The 19267-nt window shown below is 32.5% G+C and overlaps 1 protein-coding gene and 1 non-coding gene across 5 annotated transcripts; both read right to left on the bottom strand.

Moving 5' to 3' along the window:
- Positions 1-1773: 1773 nt before the first annotated feature.
- Positions 1774-14191, bottom strand: LOC133670082 (uncharacterized). Of its 4 annotated transcripts, none has more exons than XM_062090518.1 (19): positions 13992-14191; positions 13348-13389; positions 13162-13246; positions 10811-10867; positions 10568-10672; positions 10097-10208; positions 8709-8754; positions 8482-8553; positions 6153-6215; positions 5902-6056; positions 5663-5727; positions 4523-4673; positions 4098-4203; positions 3871-4006; positions 3617-3681; positions 3317-3481; positions 3030-3102; positions 2871-2944; positions 1774-2243 (listed from the first exon to the last, which is right to left on the bottom strand). In XM_062090518.1, the coding sequence occupies exons 3-18, from the start codon at positions 13211-13213 to the stop codon at positions 2889-2891; spliced, it is 1479 nt and encodes a 492-aa protein (XP_061946502.1). In that variant the 5' UTR covers positions 13214-13246; positions 13348-13389; positions 13992-14191; the 3' UTR covers positions 1774-2243; positions 2871-2888. The 4 variants fall into 4 exon arrangements, with proteins under 4 accessions (XP_061946502.1, XP_061946499.1, XP_061946501.1 ...); XM_062090515.1 differs by having other exon boundaries at positions 13169-13246; XM_062090517.1 differs by having other exon boundaries at positions 13162-13240.
- On the bottom strand, positions 6966-7043 carry LOC133670309 (small nucleolar RNA U30). Its single transcript, XR_009834051.1, has one exon. It is a non-coding gene; the product is annotated as a small nucleolar RNA U30 (small nucleolar RNA).
- Positions 14192-19267: the final 5076 nt, after the last annotated feature.

Raw genomic sequence — 19267 nt, 5'->3', positions numbered from 1 at the left:
TTTATTTATATGTTTTTTTTTGTCAAATATTAATATGGGTGGTTATATGGAGATTTAATATAAGTAGTTAGTTATGTTTAATTAAGAAAAGAATTAAAGAATGAGAAAAACCTAAACAAATTTAGAAATATTCAAAAATGGATATTTGATTTTTATTTGTATTCGAAGAAAATATTAGATTGATTGGTTTCCAAACCAAAAATACTGAATTCAAAAATATCCAAGAATGAATATTTGATTTTATTTGTATTCAAAAGAGAATACCAGATTGGTTGACTTTCAAATTAGAAATACTAAATTCAAAAATATTGGGAATGGATATTGGATTTTTATTGGTATTGGAAGAAAATACTAGATTGATTGATTTTCAAATTAGAAATACCAAATTAAAAAATAATAGAGTAAATATTAGGTTTATTGGTATTTGAAAAGAATACCATGTTGATTGAGTTTTCTAAATTTGGTAATACTATGTTGTGTGTGTGTGTGTGATTTTTATTATTTAATAAAGTAAATAAATTTGATGATGATGTGTGATTAAATGATGTGGATAATTAAGATGTCTTCCATATAAATGAGATTTTGTTTAAATTTCAATAGAAATACAAAAATATTGATGTATACATTTAAAAAAAAAAATATTCCTGAATTCTAATTATTCTAAACTTGAGATTATGTATAACAACTTGGAGTTTTAAGGAGGATGATACAATTATCATCAAGTCATTTGATCTTCACCCTTAAATAAACCTAACTACATGAATATAAATATATTAATTAGTTTTATCACTTGCATTACACCATAGGTAGAATTCTAAATTAATTTTGAATATAATAATAAAAAAAAGTTAATGATATTGATGTATTTTAAAATATCATAATTTTTTTAATTCATAAATGAAAACTTCTTGTTTACATTGCAAATAGGATTTCAAAGTCAATTTCTAAAGTTATGGATATGTTTTTTGCATCAATTTTTTTTTTAATTCATAAATGAAAAGATGTTTATACTTTATCAAATAAACTAGGAAATATATGAAGTGATAAACCAAAAAACAATTGTTGAAACTAATTAAATATTAAAATGAAAAATTAATCTTCACAGTAGAAATATAAAACAATTACACATTCAAATATTTTACATCGTTTATCTTTTTTATTTGTAAACTTTTTCATTCACTTTATCTTAGTGGCTAAATACTATTAAAAAATAATATGTTATTATAAAAATAAATCCATACAAATACAACTAATTTATATAAAAAATATATATAAAAAATTCAATAAAAATTAAATTAATATTTTTAAAATATTATGCAACTACAAAAAATCAATATTTAAATAAAAATAACTAGTAAAAATAATTAAAAAAATTCAAACACTAATAGATCAAACTCACATGCCTCGCCATAGTAAAAAAAAACTAGGCATGCTTAGACTTGGAAGCCCAGGCCTGCTTTTCTCGTTTGTTTTTTTTTAAATAAAACTGGGAGGCCTATCAACGAGTACTCAAGTAGTCTTTTTTCGATCATCTCCCAAGTTCCATGTTTTTGTGACCTAAAATCCTGATTTTAAAAACACTAGTATTGATAATGAATAAATTTATCACTATTCACTATAGACATGTTCATTTTCAAATAAAAGAAAACAAAATTATAATCCCTTAATTCTAACATATAGCGGTTTCTGGCAAAAATGTCATCATAATCATAAGAATAATTTTAATCTTCCAGGAAAACATATAGGCTTTGACATGTCATTGCAAAGATATAATTATAAAAAGTAACTAGGCGTATATTTTCCCATTAAAAAAAATAAAGTAGAGCTTTAGAAAAGGTGTACAACTAAGGGGGCATCAAAATGAAAGCCATAAATATGCTCATCTTGGGAATCATGTCGCGAAAAAAACACCCACTGGAAACATTTAATTAACTCAATAACATGTTCTGCTTTATGGGAATCAAGTCAGGAAAAAACCCCATACTGGACAAACTTCAACAGACAAATTTATCAATGAGCAGCCATTGGTATATCAGGTATATTCTATGCTTAAGCATCTAAAGCATCAATGCTCTGGAACGGGGGGGGGGGGGGGGGGGGGGGGCGGGGGCGGTTTGGGGAACACATGCTCATAACCCAGCATCCAAAAACTACTAAAGGAGCTCCTTCCCCCAAATATACGAACCAACACATGTAGATGTACTGCCGAAATACACAAAGTTGTCCTTTTGATGTCAGATTGCCTGTCATAAAAAATCAGTTACTTTGACGAGGTGGACCAATTGTGTGCAAAATAAGAATCTTTTACTCACAAAGGAACTCAGTCTAATGATAGTTATTAGTCAATTTTTTCTCTCACAACACAAGCAATCAGGATTTTCCTTTGGAGTGAACCAAGTAGATAAATGGCATTGGATAATTTCTAGCATTACAATTAGATGAAGAAATGATTTTAAACAAGCTGCTTGGAGAATAATTCAATAAAAATCACCTCTATATTGAGAAGAAAAAAAGGCCAGCTCCCAATCAAAACATTTGTCCATTTACATAGAATAAGTGCATGTAATATATTTTGAGGTCCCATCAAAAAAACAAAATTCAGAGGCATGTACACAATAAGGACAGTAGACTGATGCAGCAGACGAATGCCAAAATAATGTTTAGCAAACAAACCAAAATAAGAAACGTACAAATTATTAATTTAAAACAGAGACAAATATTACGTCTTAAACCAAAACAACAAAATAGAACTTCAATCATTCCAATACAAGAGAGCATATACAAGTGCAAAGCTGGACTTAGTTTGCATGGTATAACAGCTTAATTACGGATAAAGAAAAATGCATGGGTTTAGAATGCAACACCCTCACCTTTAACGCAAAATTGTTTTAAGAATTATAACCCAAAGGAAGTTCCATGACTTTTCCCACTGCAACTGTTTTCCCTGGAAGACACAACACTCCACTTGAGATGGGATCTCAACAAATGAACAAATCACACATCATTAAATGTTAAGTGTGGTAAGTTACCCTCAGTACGAAGAGTAAACCTGCCGAGTTGTGCAAAATCTGAAAACTTCTCAATGCATATCAAGTTGTTTACCTAACAGGGATAATGGCAAGGGAAGATCTAATAAATATTAAAAAAGTTTTATCAAATTAATTATGTCTCATTGAAATACACTAATAAGTAATCTATGTTTGAATGTACAGGCATGCACAATAAACAATTGTGGGCATATAAATGTTAAAAAGTAAAGCAAAGTTGCAGGCACCAATTTCTAGAGAAAAATGCCATGCAAGTCATATCCTAATACCTGAACACGGCAGACAACTATGGCACCATTCTTCACAAAGAGGACTTTCTTTTTCATAGGTTTCCTTGTCTTTGGATCAATTTGCTGCAGCAGCTGAACAATCTCACACTCCTCAACAACAGCATGTATGTGCAAGACAGCCTTGTAGCCAGCTGTAAAAATTGCCTAGAATAGCAACAACAATTTTCTGCTTTAGTTACATCAAGGCAGATCTAAGATAAAGTCCTAGATATGACAAGCTACTAAAGAGATGAGAAAATAAAGGAAAATGAAAAACAAAATTAAAACTCAAAGGCATACATTATCCACTAGTTCAAGGATTTGCAACTGTGCATCAAACTCTGTAACTGCAGTGATTGGCCTTACTGCATAAAGAAGTACAAATTAAAAAAGTCAGGCCAACAACAAAGAAGCCAGAGGAAAATATGACAAAACTCACACACAACCAAATACTTAACATCAACTTGTTGCAGATCAAATTAGCTCTTTTCACAACATCAAAGATTAATGAACCTTTATTTGTAACTTCTAAGAACGAACTTAAAAAAACTTACCAACACTTGAAAGCACAAAACCAGACAATATATCCTCATCATCAATTCCAGATAATCTAACCCGTACATTTTCTCCTGGTCCTGCACATCTTACCTTGTTTTCATCGCAATATACAGCAAGAACTTTCACCATAGTCTGTGGATAGGTGTACACGAGGCATTATATCACAACTTAAACAATAAAATAGAGAGAGCAAGAAGTGAAACACAGGTCAGAGCACACACACCTTGTTTGGCATGACCAACAAGGAATCACCCTCTGTCACACTACCAGACTCTACTTTGCCCATGACAACAGTTCCCATGTCCTTAAATTTGTCAATAATAGGCATCCTGCAAATTTAAAAATCATATAATAAGAAATTTATTTTGACACAGTAAAGAATTAAATCAATCAATGTTTCTTGTAAAATATCATCAATATAGTAGCCATGACCACTGCTGCTAAAACTTCACAAGAAGCATTCTCTCATATCAGAACATTTCAACTCATTCAAAAGAATTGTTAGTGTCGGTACCATTACATTCAATTTAAGCATGTAGAAAAACATGCATGCCAAAAAGGGGAAAAAAAGAAGATAAAAAGATCAACTAAGAGAAAAATTCGATGCAGGGATGGACAGAAAAAGTGGGGGCAGGGATGCAACTTTACCTAAAAGGACCCTTTGGATCTCGTGGAGGAACTTCAATAGCATCAAGGGCCTCAAAAAGGCATGGGCCATTCCACCATGGACATATAGCCTTACCCATTCTTGTTTTCATGTTGGTGCCAAGCAGACCAGATATTGGTAGGAATTGGACATCTGTAACAAAAAAGTACCATCCCATGTAATCAAACCATTTACTGATATTAGAGACAAAATCATCATGAAAAAGCAATCAGACAGATTCAGATGACAGCATGTTATCCTTGATGTTCAAATAGTTAAGATGATGCCAAATGTGCAAGAAATTTAAATAGTAACCATGTCAACTCAGAGAAATTTTTGACAACCAGTCATGCTTGAAAACATCCACAAGATTTAGGCTCCATTTTTTATAGCTACGACTTTTTTTTGTCGTAGCTTCTTACCCAAACAAAGTCTGTAAGTTGTAGCTGTTGTAGTTGTGACTGGTTGTAAGGGTGTTTGGTAATATGTTCTGTAGCATGTTCTATATTAAACAAGATTCAAAAGCCTACAAGCCTCATTTGGTAGCTTCTTACTTTTGGCTTCCAAATCTTTTCAAAGCAACTTTTAAAAGTTCACAATAGACCTTTTACATTGGCTTTTAGAATAAAAGCTTAAAAAGCTTGGAAAAGGCTACAACCATCCTTACCCAAACAAAGTCTAGTTTGCAAATTTCACCAATAAAAATGTACCTAGACCATTGACACATACCTTTAACAGTAAAGATGTTGACCGAATAACCCAGCAGGATTTCTAGAGCAACGCTACAAGTATGGTAATTAGAAAAGATGAGAATGGGACTTGAGGTTACTTCATCCCATTGGAGAATTAAATATGAAACAACTCTCTTATCAAAAGGACACCTAAGGAATCTTAATCAAAGCATTGCACAGAATTTACCAAATTTAGTTCATTCCCCGCTGTATATTATTCAAAGTTTCAGGCCTCTTTAATTACTAAACAAGCAATCTACGAAGGTGTCCAGATTCAGAATCTATATAACACCTCAGACCCTTTCACAGTTAATAAAATGAAAACAAAAACAAAAGCTCCAAACAAAGCCTAAACATTTTAGGAAAGGAAAAGTTTAAAGCATTAGACCACAGAAGAAAATGCCCCAGTACCTTTCTTCACATTGTAGCCAGAAAGCTTGAGGAAAGGTACCATCTTTGATTCGATCTCATCATACCTGGGAGAAATTACGAAAAAAAATCAAAACAGCCAGCAGAAAGAAACTATCACAGGACAAACCCAGAAGAAGCATGCAGGTGCTTCCACACATGCACATTATGCCCACAAAGAAAGGACATGTAATTATATGCACATCCACGGGAGGCACACACTGCTGAACAGGGAAAAGCACCTTTCTTTTGACCAGTTCACAGTTGGATCATCCATTTTATTCACAACAACAAGCAGCTTAGACACACCCAAGGTCTTTGCAAGTTGAACATGCTCACGGGTCTGCCCTCCTCTCTCATAGCCAGTTTCAAATTCTCCTTTCCGAGCAGAAATAACCTAATAATGAGATAGAGGTCTGTCAAAAAATTTAAAATCAATAATTCATGAAAGAGAAAGTAAAAGTGGAAAACAAAGAGTTTGGTACAAACTTACTAGCACACCAATATCAGCCTGAGATGCTCCACTAATCATATTTGGAACATAACTCTTGTGGCCCTGAAGATTCAAGAACGGCAAAATTATAGGTACTTCCCAACAAAAAGTGAGGATATTAAATTAGAAATGAAAACCAAAATTCGAAATAAATCAGCACAAAACAACCTAAAGATGCAAGGAAGGGTTTCTTTCCTATTGCATGAAATTAAAAATAAATCAGCACAGAAAAACAAAAGAATTGCCGCAGCTCATAATTTCAGAGTAGAACGTGATCAGACAATCATGAAGAATTTCTAATGGAGCCAAAACTATTAGTTTTGCCGAAGTTGCCTCAAAAGAAATGAAACAAAAGTTTCTTTTTGCATGGTTTGACAGTGCTATCCATTCTAATTCTTTCCCCAAACCATTCCATGTTTAAAGAAATTGCATATCACCTCAATCACACTGACAAAACCAAGCATGTTCCCTTCTATACCTTTTGGAGCATGTCCATCAAGAGACTAATACATCTCAAAATTAGAAGTGTTCTATAAAGAACATGTTGCAGCATGAGAGCTGTTAAAACTATTTAAGAATCTAATGTCAGCCACTGGAATAGCTAAAATGTTGAATTTTGATTTGCTCAATTTGAATAAATTCAAAGAAAGAGCTTAAGAGAAAGAAAAAGAGAGTTGCAAGAGATTTCAAAGCACCAATGAGAACTTCACTTCCAATAACTACAGAAGGAATGCCATGAAATGACAGTCACACAAATGATTGTGCAGGAAAAGATTTGAAAATAATAGAAAAAGGAAAAATCAAAGACAAGATGCTCAGTCCATTTATGAATGGACAAGATTTTTCCCCATGTTAATATCAGATTAACGAGATAGTGATCTCATCATTGCACCTTCTCTTTCTATAGATGCGTAGGTCAATAGACATGCATATGCACATATAGTGGCAGAAAAAGGGTACTAGGATACATGGTTTTGAAGAAAGAAGAGGAATCAAGAAATCCTCTTTTGAAACAAAGAATGATATCTTGTTTCCAAATAACTTGGATAATTCAAAGAATGATTAGTCCTGTTATTTTCAAGTTTTGCTATCTTCTGTTTCAGGAAGGAAAAAAAACAACTGAAGACAATCCATCAGTTTAGCGAATTATTTTGGTTGGAACCAAATGCACACTCCATTTTTTTGAGCTTGGTAGAACAACTCTAGCATGTCTTGAATATATCCTCTTTCTATACTATTATATTTTGCTAGAATGCTTCCTTGAATCTAGCAGCTCCTAGTTGCTGGGTGAGAATATATTTGATGTTTTCAAGCATCCTCGAATCAAACAAGCCTTCAATTTAAATATATCAACCAGTCAAACACAAACAGCTGCAACAAGAACTTGAGAAAGATGAAAACTAACAAGAACAAATGCTGCTACAAGCTTTTGCAAGCTCTCCCCAAATGAATACATGGCACTATAGAAAGAATCACAATGTGCATTGAGGACTATATGTCATCATCCACAGACCTTAAGGAGCAAAGGATGATCACAGAATCTAACCACTTGGTCATCTGCTCTAGTTACTGTGAAATCAGTGATCAAATCCATGAAAAATCAGAATTATCCTTTTTCAATTGGTAAGACAAAGTCTCTCAACAACAAAGGACAACCATTACTTTCAAACCCTATTACTGCAACGTAACAGGATGGAAGACTAGTTTCTTGTGAAGGCTTTTTCTCATCTTTCCCACTACAAGGCACAACTAATCTAAGTGATAAAGGCTGACACATACAAGGACAATTTTTCAAGTTATTTGTACTTTTATTATTGAGTAATATTGTCAGGAAGTTTTTATTTACAGTATTTACATTATATCAAGTGGTCTATATCAAGGGTAAATGTTGCAGAGCACATTGAAGTATGGATAGAAAACAAGGAGGGATGGAAATGAGTGAGATGAAGAAAGAAAAAAAGGCAAGTAACCAAGCAAAAACCACACACTCCACTCAACTTAGTATCATTACAAAACTAGGTTGTGGAGTAAAATCTCTCGTAAGATGTCTAAATGCTAGATTCTTCTTTATCATTTCAACATATGCCATGTATGGTCCATTTCTCCCCCTCGACACTTGAATTGACCATATTTCCTTGCTGGCCAAAAACATGCACCAATAACATTTTTTTTCAGGACCCACTCCTCGGGAGAAGAATGTCATGCATAGCTAGCTTCATTTTCACTATAAATATCTCATCTAGCAAAACTCATTTATCATTGAAATAATGGATAGAAATAACTGGAGTGAAGAAAGTGGAAACAATATTTTGAAGATGTAATTTCTCACCGGTGCATCTAAAATTGTAAATCTTGATGTCTCTGTTTCAAAGTACGCTCTTCCAACTTCAACTGTTTTGCCCTGCAATAAACATTATACAAATAAATGTTTAAAGTGGGATTAAAATCAGTTTGGCATACAAATGAACATTAAAATAATGGAAATTGAAGCAGTATTAACAAAAATAGAATAAAAAAATCTGGCTCCACGGATACACAATTGTTACAGAACCATACCTTAACCCTCTCCTCCTCATTGGTGTCCATAATATAAGCCATATACCTAGCAAATGGAAAATAATCATGGTCATCAAAACGTATTAAGCAAATCTATGGAAGCAAAAATTATTTAAGGAGTATTCTGTTCAGAACTTGGGAAAAACAGCAACAGTTTGAAAGACTAAGAATGAGGGATCATTTGATAAAAATGCAGAAAAAACTCAAAGCATCAATGAGATTGAGAAGAAAGAATAATGCAGGATTATTAAAAAAACATAATCCTGAACATAAGCAAATAATATGTATACTTGGAATTTTTTTTGAGTAAATGAATCGCTTAATCTCATTTGATAAGTTCTTTTTTGGAACAAAACCATTCTAATCCTGTTATGTGACTTGTTATCTAAAGATTAATTAAGACAACAACTATTCCCCTTGATTAGCTCATATATTTAACCCTTACGGTTGACACAAACTCTAACAGAATTAATTTCTATAGAGGTGGTTAGATAACATCTACAAATCATATAAGTTCTATATCAGAGGAGCCCATTGCAGAGTAAAATTTCAGTAAGCTTAAAACTATTGCACCTGGTAGGTTCAGACATGCATGATTTAATATGTAGTATGTACATGTATTATTTAATATGTAATATGTATGATTTGTAGCTCATCTCAAATCATTCTAAGAAGCCCAGAGGCAGCCTCTCTCCTTGTTTGTTGGGTGGTTTCAAGCGTACACAAACAAGTACCAGCCGCAACAGAGCAAACTAAGACTAAAAGAGTCAGGTGCTTAGCTACAACCACACGCAAACAGAATGTGGTTCTGGTCGACAATTTCTTTCCATATTACCAAAAGGGGATGCAGGACATTCAAGGAATCTGTGACTTCCATACCACCACAAGACTGGTCTTCCTAGGAATTTAATTAAATAGTTTCCTGATTTTGCTCAAAAAGGAGTTTATCATTCACATGCATCAATCAGAAACATTGCAAAACAATGGAGGCAAGCAAAGAGTTCAAGCATGATAATCTTGAATCATGTTGTATCAATTTGTCTTTCCTTGCATCACTACAAGTTAGTACCACAAACAAAAGAGAAAACTAAAATAACATTACAAACAACTGTAACAAGTTTCTCCCGTTACATGTTTTTTCCAATCCAGCTGCCAAATGAAAGACAAGAAATTTCAACAACATTACATGTATTCTAGGCAATAACAACAGCCAATCTAGCAATCTAAAAATAATGGAAGTCACAATGAAAAAAACAAAAAAAAAGATAATGCAGACCAGTCATAAAGCTATACCAAATAAAACAGCCAATTTGCATACCCTTGCAAAAAGGGGAACTGAAAATACCATTCAGATAAATCCAAATTATATATATAAAAAAAGGACCTACCAACTTTCTCTACTTTTTTCCTTGGCTTCTTTCTCATATTTCTGGATTGTGCGATCATCCACCTGTCCACTAAGAAAGAGTATCTGGCCCCCAGTGGTTGACTTACCAGCATCTGCAACCAGACACAGAACATTAACTACTACACTAATGGACGATAACAACTAATTTTTTAGAAGAGGCACGAAAACTGAGTAAACCAGATACAGAACGCCATTGCAGAGTTAGATAATGAAATTGAAAACAACATTCTTAATAAAAAAATGCACCAATCAAGACAACTACTTGCAGCATGACAATAATTTTTACTTCAACAATGCACCAATCAGATGATAGTAACAATAACCACTCAACAACCTAATGCATGGTGGCAGTAGTGTAGTAACCATTGGGTAAGTAGCAAAAGGACAAAACAAATAAGTAATCACAAGGCCATCATTTAATTTGGCAAAATTGTGAAGCATATTAACCTACCAACATGACCGATAAAAACAACATTTAAGTGTCGCTTCTTATTGTCTTCTTCCATCTCAACCGGAGCTCCCACATCTTCTGATACAGGTACTTGCTTATCTTTCACTACAAAACAAAAGACAAGTAAGGAATGGTAACAAGAACGTGTATAACTAACAAAACATCATGTGAATACGTCAAAAATCATAATGCATGCATAAATATCAATGTATAATGAAAAATAGAAGGATACTCCCAAAATACCTTTGGATGTCTCAACCTGCATTTCCTGAGTGCTTATGGTGACATTATCATTTGAATCTGAAAACATCCAAAGCAAAACCTGTCAGACAATGGTTTGATATCAAACTTATCCACAAATCTTAATATCTGAACAAGAAAAGTGGGAGCCCATCAACAGTATATCAGATTAGCAGTAAAAAAGAAATACCTACTCACAATAATACAGAAGATGCATAGATATCAATTGCTTTGCAAACAAAAAACAGGTGTACGGTGCTATTTGTATGTTCTTTTGTTAAGATATACAAACATGTATACATTTGCATTAAGTATGTGTTTGGTATTGTGGTGCAAAGAGCTTTTCAAAAGTGTTTTTTCACTTCGAAATGCATCAAAATAATTTGTTTTCATATTTTATTTTTATTTTTGACATCAGCACATCAAAATCATCGGAAAGCACTAAAAAAACATCAATTTGATGTTTTTTCAAGACAAACAAGCACTAAGCATATGTTGTTTGTATTATTTTTTTTATGCACATAAGTTGGTGTGCAGCTGAGTGAAGGGGATGAAGACACGAGAAGAAAAACAAAGAGCAATGAAACAACCAACAAAAATATAAAATGAAGCCGCATTGGCAGAGAAGAAACAAACACAAGCACCACATCGAGTGATCAATCCACCATTATTGGTAAGGGCATTTTCTTTTCCTTTCATTTCTTTTATCACGAGATATTTCAAGGTATGTAATCTCAATGTTGTAAAAGGAAAAGGGCACTACGCCTGTAAAATGCCCGAGGCGTTAGGCACACACCCGAATGAACCAAGGCAATATGCTATAAATTAAAAATATATATTATATTATATAAATCTAAAATATATATCTTTCCAATTAAGATTAGATCATTAGAAAATCAAAAGAGAATATAAAATACCATAATATAGTCATATAAAGTTATATTTTTCACCCTTAAAACAAAATAAGATAATTTAAAGTAGTAAGTAGCCAAATAGATTAAAAAGCAAAATTAAATATCATCATCATTATTCATTAATCTTCAAAAACATCTCCATCCATGCTTTCCTCTCCTTCACTTGAATCCTCCATATCCTCCATTTCATGATTATAATTGAAATCCTCATCTCTCAAACTATATTGCACTTGTTTAGAAAAAATTAAAGTATTAACTATACAAATGTGTTGTTCTTTGACTCCCACTATTGAAAAAAGAAAATGTGATTGGTGTCTCTTCTAAGTCTCCTTCATTGTCTGTTTGTCTCCCACTTTAATGATTTTTTTAATTCTTTTACCCTAATCTTAGTTTTTACAAAAAATACCCCTAAGTTGTTTCTTGTGGCAAATTAAAAAAATGGACAAATAGGTCAATTCATAAATCATTTAAAAAATACGATAAATTCAACAAAAAAGGAAGAACTTCAAGCAAGCGCTAGCCTTAGCACCTTGCACCCACTCACAAGGCGCTCGCCTGGGCAGCGCCCCATTGAAATCCAACGCATGAGACTAATAAAGGCATTGAGGCCTTGCCTTGCCTCGCCTGGAGCGCCTAGGCGCCTCTTGACAACATTGTCTAATCTAATAGGAACTATCACCCAATGGTGCTCTATTAAACTATAAGGCAAAAGTGAAATGCTCATTCATCAGTAAAACAAACTGCAAATTTAAGCCACAACGACTGAGAAGGAAAGAACACAGGGACCAACATGATGAGGGGTCAATAACCAAATGGGACAAGCATTTACTTTCCTTCCATTTATTTCGTCACTAAGCATTTCATGTTTTATGGTATCCAATAGTCCTTACTTTCCTTCCATTTATTTCGTCACTAAGTGTTTCATGTTTCATGGTATCCAATAGACCACTGTCAATAGTAAGTTTAGAACCCAAATATAGAGGATGCTAGATCTACACCAATCCATCAACTCCTATATGCAAAATCATAACATTAAGTATCACAATTGAAATGGTTCAATTGTAGAAGACATTCACCTAATCCATGACAAGTTCAAATGCAGAAAAGGAAGCTAATTGATTCCACAACTAGTCAGGGCTTTAATTTTGTTTAGCACCTTGATTCAATTTCCATATATTTGATAGTTAGCTATCTGCAAGATACAGAATAGTTAAATTAAGCATTACTGAAGACACCCCATTTCTAATTTAGCCAGAATCATACCAGAACTATGTCAGACCTTTTGGACATTAAGGTACACTTATTTTCACACAAAAAATTACAACAAGAAAGTTCTAGGCAAGAATTTCACTGTACCACCAACCTTTTGGACATTAAGGTACACTTATTTTCACACAAAAAATTACAACAAGAAAGTTCTAGGCAAGAATTTCACTGTACCACCAACCTTCCTCCATTTTATCCACCTCCTCAACTTCTTCTGGCTTTGCATCTTCTGGATTAATCACCCCATTTACCTCTGATGCTAAGATTACATTAAATAATTCAATTTCTATCCCGAACATTAAATAAATAAATAAAAAGTAAAACTAATACTTCATTTAAATAATAAAATGCTAACACAACCTGCTGAGTCAAGCTGTAACGAACGAATCTCCTCCGCAATATCTATCATTAAAAAACATGTGTAAACAAAGTAAGCATCGAAATTTTCAAAATTGATTGCAATCTGAGATGTATAAAGCTCCACTTGATTGCTAATGCAACACTTAAAAGCATAACCAAAAACAAAAATATCACCAAGAATTGTATCTTTATTGTCCTCATCATGGAAATGGGTAGAGGAACCTGATTAATAGATGCATATACACATCCCAAAGCTGTTTAAAAATACTCCATAAACCATACCTGACCATACCCCAGCCCAAGCCCACATCCCCATGGGTATCATGTTAAAGGATAAAGAAGTAATAAACGGGTATACCGTGCCCGCTTAACAAATCATCTCTTGAATTGAAAGGAACCAGCACATGGGTTCTCTCGAGAGAGAAGCAAATCCCAGAATCCATCCATTTCAGCGAATTAATCCACACCGTATTACCAAATCCAACAAATAAAAATCAAATCTCACATCTCAAGAATGCCCCGTAAATTTTACATGCAAAGAATCTTCAGATTTACATCTCAAACACGTAAACAAACTATTTCAAAAGTAATCCAACAATTTCATCAAACGAAAGTAAGATAAAGTTCGAAAAGAGAAGGCAAACCAAGTGAAGGCACTTCTGCCATTGCTGCAGAGTGGAGACGACGGCGCCGCCGCTGCTGCTGCTGCTGCTGCTGATGATGATGATGATGATGAAGATCACTGGGTTGCGGCTGGCTGGTGGCTGTGGGTTTGGAACTATGTGGCGGTAGGGTGTTCGCGTGCTTTTTGTTCTTACTGTTTTGCGGATTATACTCTGGAATGATGGTCTGTTTATGTTTATTAAAAATAATTAAAAGAAATTTAATTTAAACTAAACTATTTTAATATTTTTAAATCATTTTAATATCAAAATTTTTATTAAAAAAATATTATTTTATTTTTTTAATAACTATTATCGCATAACTAACACTGCAAAAAATTCATTTGATTTTTTCTTATAGTATTTTTTAAAAATATTTTGAGATAATATTTTTTATTTTTTAAAATTTATTTTTAAAATTAATATATTAAAATATTTAAAAATTTTATTTTAAAATATTAAAAAAATACAAGTTTTTCTAAAAATATTTTTAAACATAAAAACTACACAATCAAAGTAAAAAAATGTGGTTTGCTTAGGATTTTATTTCTGTTAATTATTCTTGCCGAAAAACAAATTGCTTATATAAAAATGAAAACAATGTTTTTATTTACCATAGCTGCAAAATTCGCCTCCTCCTAGATAAGTTTTTCATACATGTATTTTTCTTTTCCTTAACGAGTTTCTCTATTTAAACTTACGTGATATATTATAATTAATAATTAACAAAAAAAAAAAGTTAAATCATGTTGTAAAAATATTATTCACTCAAACTTATGGGACTGTTGATTGGAAGAGTCCCTTGAGCCCGTATATGCTTTTAGTGTTCTTTTTTCCTTCAGGTTCATGGATGGGTTAGCTATTGCAGACTTTGGCTAGTTTGTTTGGATTTGCTTCGTCTTCTATTGTTTCCACTAACATGCATAAGGTTTGGCTTCGCTAGCCTTTCTTCAGCTGTTTTCTTAGATTAGTTATGCTACAGGAATAAATGGGCAGGGGCATTATTAATAACACCTATTTGCTCTTACATTGGATCTTTTTACAGTATTGGGAGAGTTGATGTGGTTTTGTGTCAATTTGTGAGTGTCGTGTGAACCGCTCAGACATTATATGCTCAATATATTGCGTCCATATATCCCCTGATATGAATGACAGTTTGAATTCCCGTCAAACCACCACCTCATTCCAGCTTTCTAAACCATTATCTCTCGCATATCTTTTTGTTTTTTTTGTGTGTCATACCAAAAATTACACAACTTATTTTCATAGTAACAAATTAGAATTTAGAACAAAAAATTACATTATTTTCGATGTTACCTAGTTGTCGCGTGATTCTCTCATACCCTCCTCACAACATTGTTGTTCGCGCTATCCCACTCAAATTTGTGTTGTGTATAAATAATTCATTTAAAATAAAAATAGTACAAGATATAAAATTATAAAAATAATTGATTAAAAATAAGCTGGAAATTAGAAGTTAACACCTACTTGAAATCGTCGAAACCATGCATCAATATTAGATCTCCACTTAGGATGTTTGGAAACTTGACTCCATTGAAATAATGGAATCTCCATCGATGATTTAAACGTCGATGTTATTGTTGGGGCAGCCTCAATGTTTGTAAACCTGAAATTAAATAAAATTAATAAAATATTAATTAGTTGTTCATAAATTATGTTATAAGTATAAAAAAAAACTAAAATGAAAGGTCATCCTTCCATTATGCCCGGTACTTGCGGGTGAATTGACCTTGATGTGAAGGCACACCGCTTCTACACTGTGAAATCGCGCTAGAAGAGGCAGCATCACAAGTTGGCGCAAGTGTCTCTTCATGATCAGCACCTAAGGATAAGTCATCATCGCTGCTAAAAGAACTAGCTGCAACCATTTGCTGACGATGTGTTGTTGATTTCATTCTACGCCTCTACACAAATTTATACGAATAATTACATAATTAACTTTGATTATTTTAAAAAAATTCTGTAGCACCTCCCCTATACTGTAGACTACCCACAGTTTTCAAACTTACAAATATTTACAATAACCACAAACCAATTGGAAAATCTTATATACAACCTAACATCTATAAAAATTTAACATCTATATATTTTCAACTAACATCTATAGAAATACATAAATAACAATTAAAATTAATGGAAATAATAAAAAACATAAGAAGCAATAATAGAATAGCATTGAGACAAAATAATTAAATTTAATTCTTCATTTCCAATTATCATTTCCATGATAAATTCAACAATAATAATTAAAATTCAACAAAATTTTCAAATAATTATTACAATACAAACAATAAAATAATTAAATGTTCATTTTACACATCTACACAAATTGATACGAATAATTAAATAATTAAATTTAATTATTTAAAAAAAATTCATCAGCATCTTCTCTATATTAGAGATTACCCACAGTTTTCATACCTACAAATATTGATAATATCCACAAGCCAATTGACTGCATTGCAAAATCTTATATACAATCTAACATCTATAGAAATTTAACATCTATATATTTTCAACTAACATCTATATAAATTCATAAATAACAATTAAAATTAATCGAAATAATACAAAACATAACAAACAATAATATAATAAAATTAAGATAAAATAATTAAATTTAATTCTATATTTCAATTAACATTTTAAAGGTAAATTCAACAATAACAATTCAAATTAACAAAATTTTCAATTATTATGGCAATACAAACAATAAAATAAATTAAACAAATAAAAAGAAAAAACTAAAGACTTTAGGAATGAAAAATGTTTTCTTTAATAGTGTGTTGATTTCAAGATTTTATCTACAAGCAATACACAAAACAAAAAACATAACAAAAATAATCATAATTAAAATAAAAAAAAAGTAAAAAAAATACAAAGATAAAGAAAGGAGAATCATACCTTTTAATATGTTGAAAACTACAATCAAAACAATAACAATGAAATGAGAAACGTAGAGGAGAAGAGAAGATGAAGGAGGAGGAACGAAGAAAAAATGAACCAAAGAAGGGGGGCTGGGTTTTATACTGCAATATTACCGACGGAACTTAAAATAATATTTTCTTGGGCGGTGACGTTCATTTCCGTCGGTAATTGCCGTTGGTATTTTTTGAATTTCGCACTAAATTTTTTAAAATCCCTCTAGATTTTTTGAAGTCCATCAATAAAAAGGTGTCAGAGCACACGCGCATTGGATTTGCAGCTTCCGTTGGTAAATGTGCCGACCGACCTAGTAGTCTAACAATCGCACGCATTGGAATTTGCACCTTTCGTCGGTGATTCCATCGGTGATTGTGGCATGAACAATAATGTTTTTATAACTCTTGGTAAAATACCGACGAGACACTTTCTGTCGGTAGGGTCGTTAGCGATGGTGGCAAATGCTGTAATTGTTTTGCAACTCTCGGTGAAATACCAACGAGACACATTCCATCGGTATGGCCGTTGGTGATGGTGGTAAATGCTGTAAATATTTTTGTAACTCTCGGTGAAATACCGATGGGACACATGTCATCGGTAGTTATGTCATATTTTTACATGTTTTGTTTGTATTGCCTATTTATCCTCCTGCACAAACGCTTAAATTGCAAACTTACCGCACGCACAACACAATAACAATAACAAACAATTATAAAATAAATATTTTATGTTCCTAAATATCATCCATAATATTACATAATAAAAAAAAGGCTTTACTCTTTTGTGTTCTGATCATATTTAGTCAGAATTTTCATCTTCGTCCTCAATTGAATTGTTATCAGCTTCATCGCACTCTTCAATGTGGTTATCATCTTTTTCATCAACATTCTCTAGTCTACCAGAGCTCAAAACAACATTTAACTCCTTTGCATTAACATCAACAAAATTATAATCGAAAACATGAAAATTTGAATTTTCTTCTAAGTCAATCGAAGGAGTAACTCGGTATGGTTCAACCAACTTATTAGTTTGAAAGACTTTATTTATCACACTTGTGTCTTCGTTCTCATCCTGAACAACCTCGACATGACCCCTGGGTTTTGTTTTTAAAACAGATAACCAATCAACTCTTGATCGGTCCTTTCTAAAGGAATGGGTGTATATGTAATAAACTTGTTGGCATTGCTTTGTGAAAACAAAGACATCGTTTACATTGCGAAGTCTAGTTTTGAGTTGATTTCAATGAGACCATAGTGAGGATCTACTCTTATTTCTCTGTCAGTTGTATCATACCAATAACATTTGAATAAAAATATTGTATTCTACTTGCTATGATATTGCAATTCAACGACCTCTTCTAATTTCCCATAGTAGTAAACTTCAAACTCACTAGAAGTCAATCCCTTAATACAAATACCGCTATTGTATGTCTTTCTTTCATGCCTGTATTCTTCAGTATGAAACATATATCCATTAATGAAATGCCCGTTATAGCACTTGACTTAAGATAGTGAAATAGCAGCATTACCTCTCATTTGATAAACCTTGTATATCAAATACAACAATAATCAATAAACAGACATTCTGTAATATTGACGTACAGTTATCTTGTAAGAGATAATGAGTTTGTGATAGGACTTACATGTGTTCTAAACCACGTGACAAATTGTTCATCTTATAATTGAAAGATTTGGGATTCGGTCAACTATGAGTTATTGGACAGTAAATATCATCGATGTTGCCTGCAAGGTTATTCCAAATTATATGAGTTTATGATATCATAATATATAAATAGTACACTCTTGACAAAGTTTAAGTAGTACATTTACTTACTTAATAAAAGGTCTCAGCTCATCACGGTTAAATAGGACATAATTGTGTGTTTGTCTGAACTCTATTTCAAACAAATATCTTCCCCTTATGGCATTTTTAGGTGTGGATTGACTAGGATTGGAGAATATTAACAATTCCCACTTGAAAGCACTTCACCACCATCATCATGCCGTGGAACACGATTGATTCTCATTCTCAAATGAGGTTCGAAATAGTATGAGATAAATGTTAAGATTTCCTCAACAATATAGGCCTCACATATTGAAGCCTCAACATGCGCCTTATTCTTAACCTTTGTTTTTAAGATTGAAAAAGTTCCTGTATATATAGAATTAAACAAAAATTATCAATTAAAAAAATAATGAAAAAACTTTTAATTATGAATTACATTGCAATTGTAATAACTAACCCCTCAAATGGATACATCCATCTATACTGGACTAATCCTCCAACTTTTACCTCATACGGCAAATGTACGAGTA

Source organism: Populus nigra, chromosome 12 (genome assembly GCF_951802175.1).
Source record: "Populus nigra chromosome 12, ddPopNigr1.1, whole genome shotgun sequence".
NCBI classification, from domain to species: Eukaryota; Viridiplantae; Streptophyta; class Magnoliopsida; order Malpighiales; family Salicaceae; genus Populus; species Populus nigra.
Note: the sequence above shows the minus strand (reverse complement) of the source record. Positions and strands in the feature narration are given on the sequence as shown.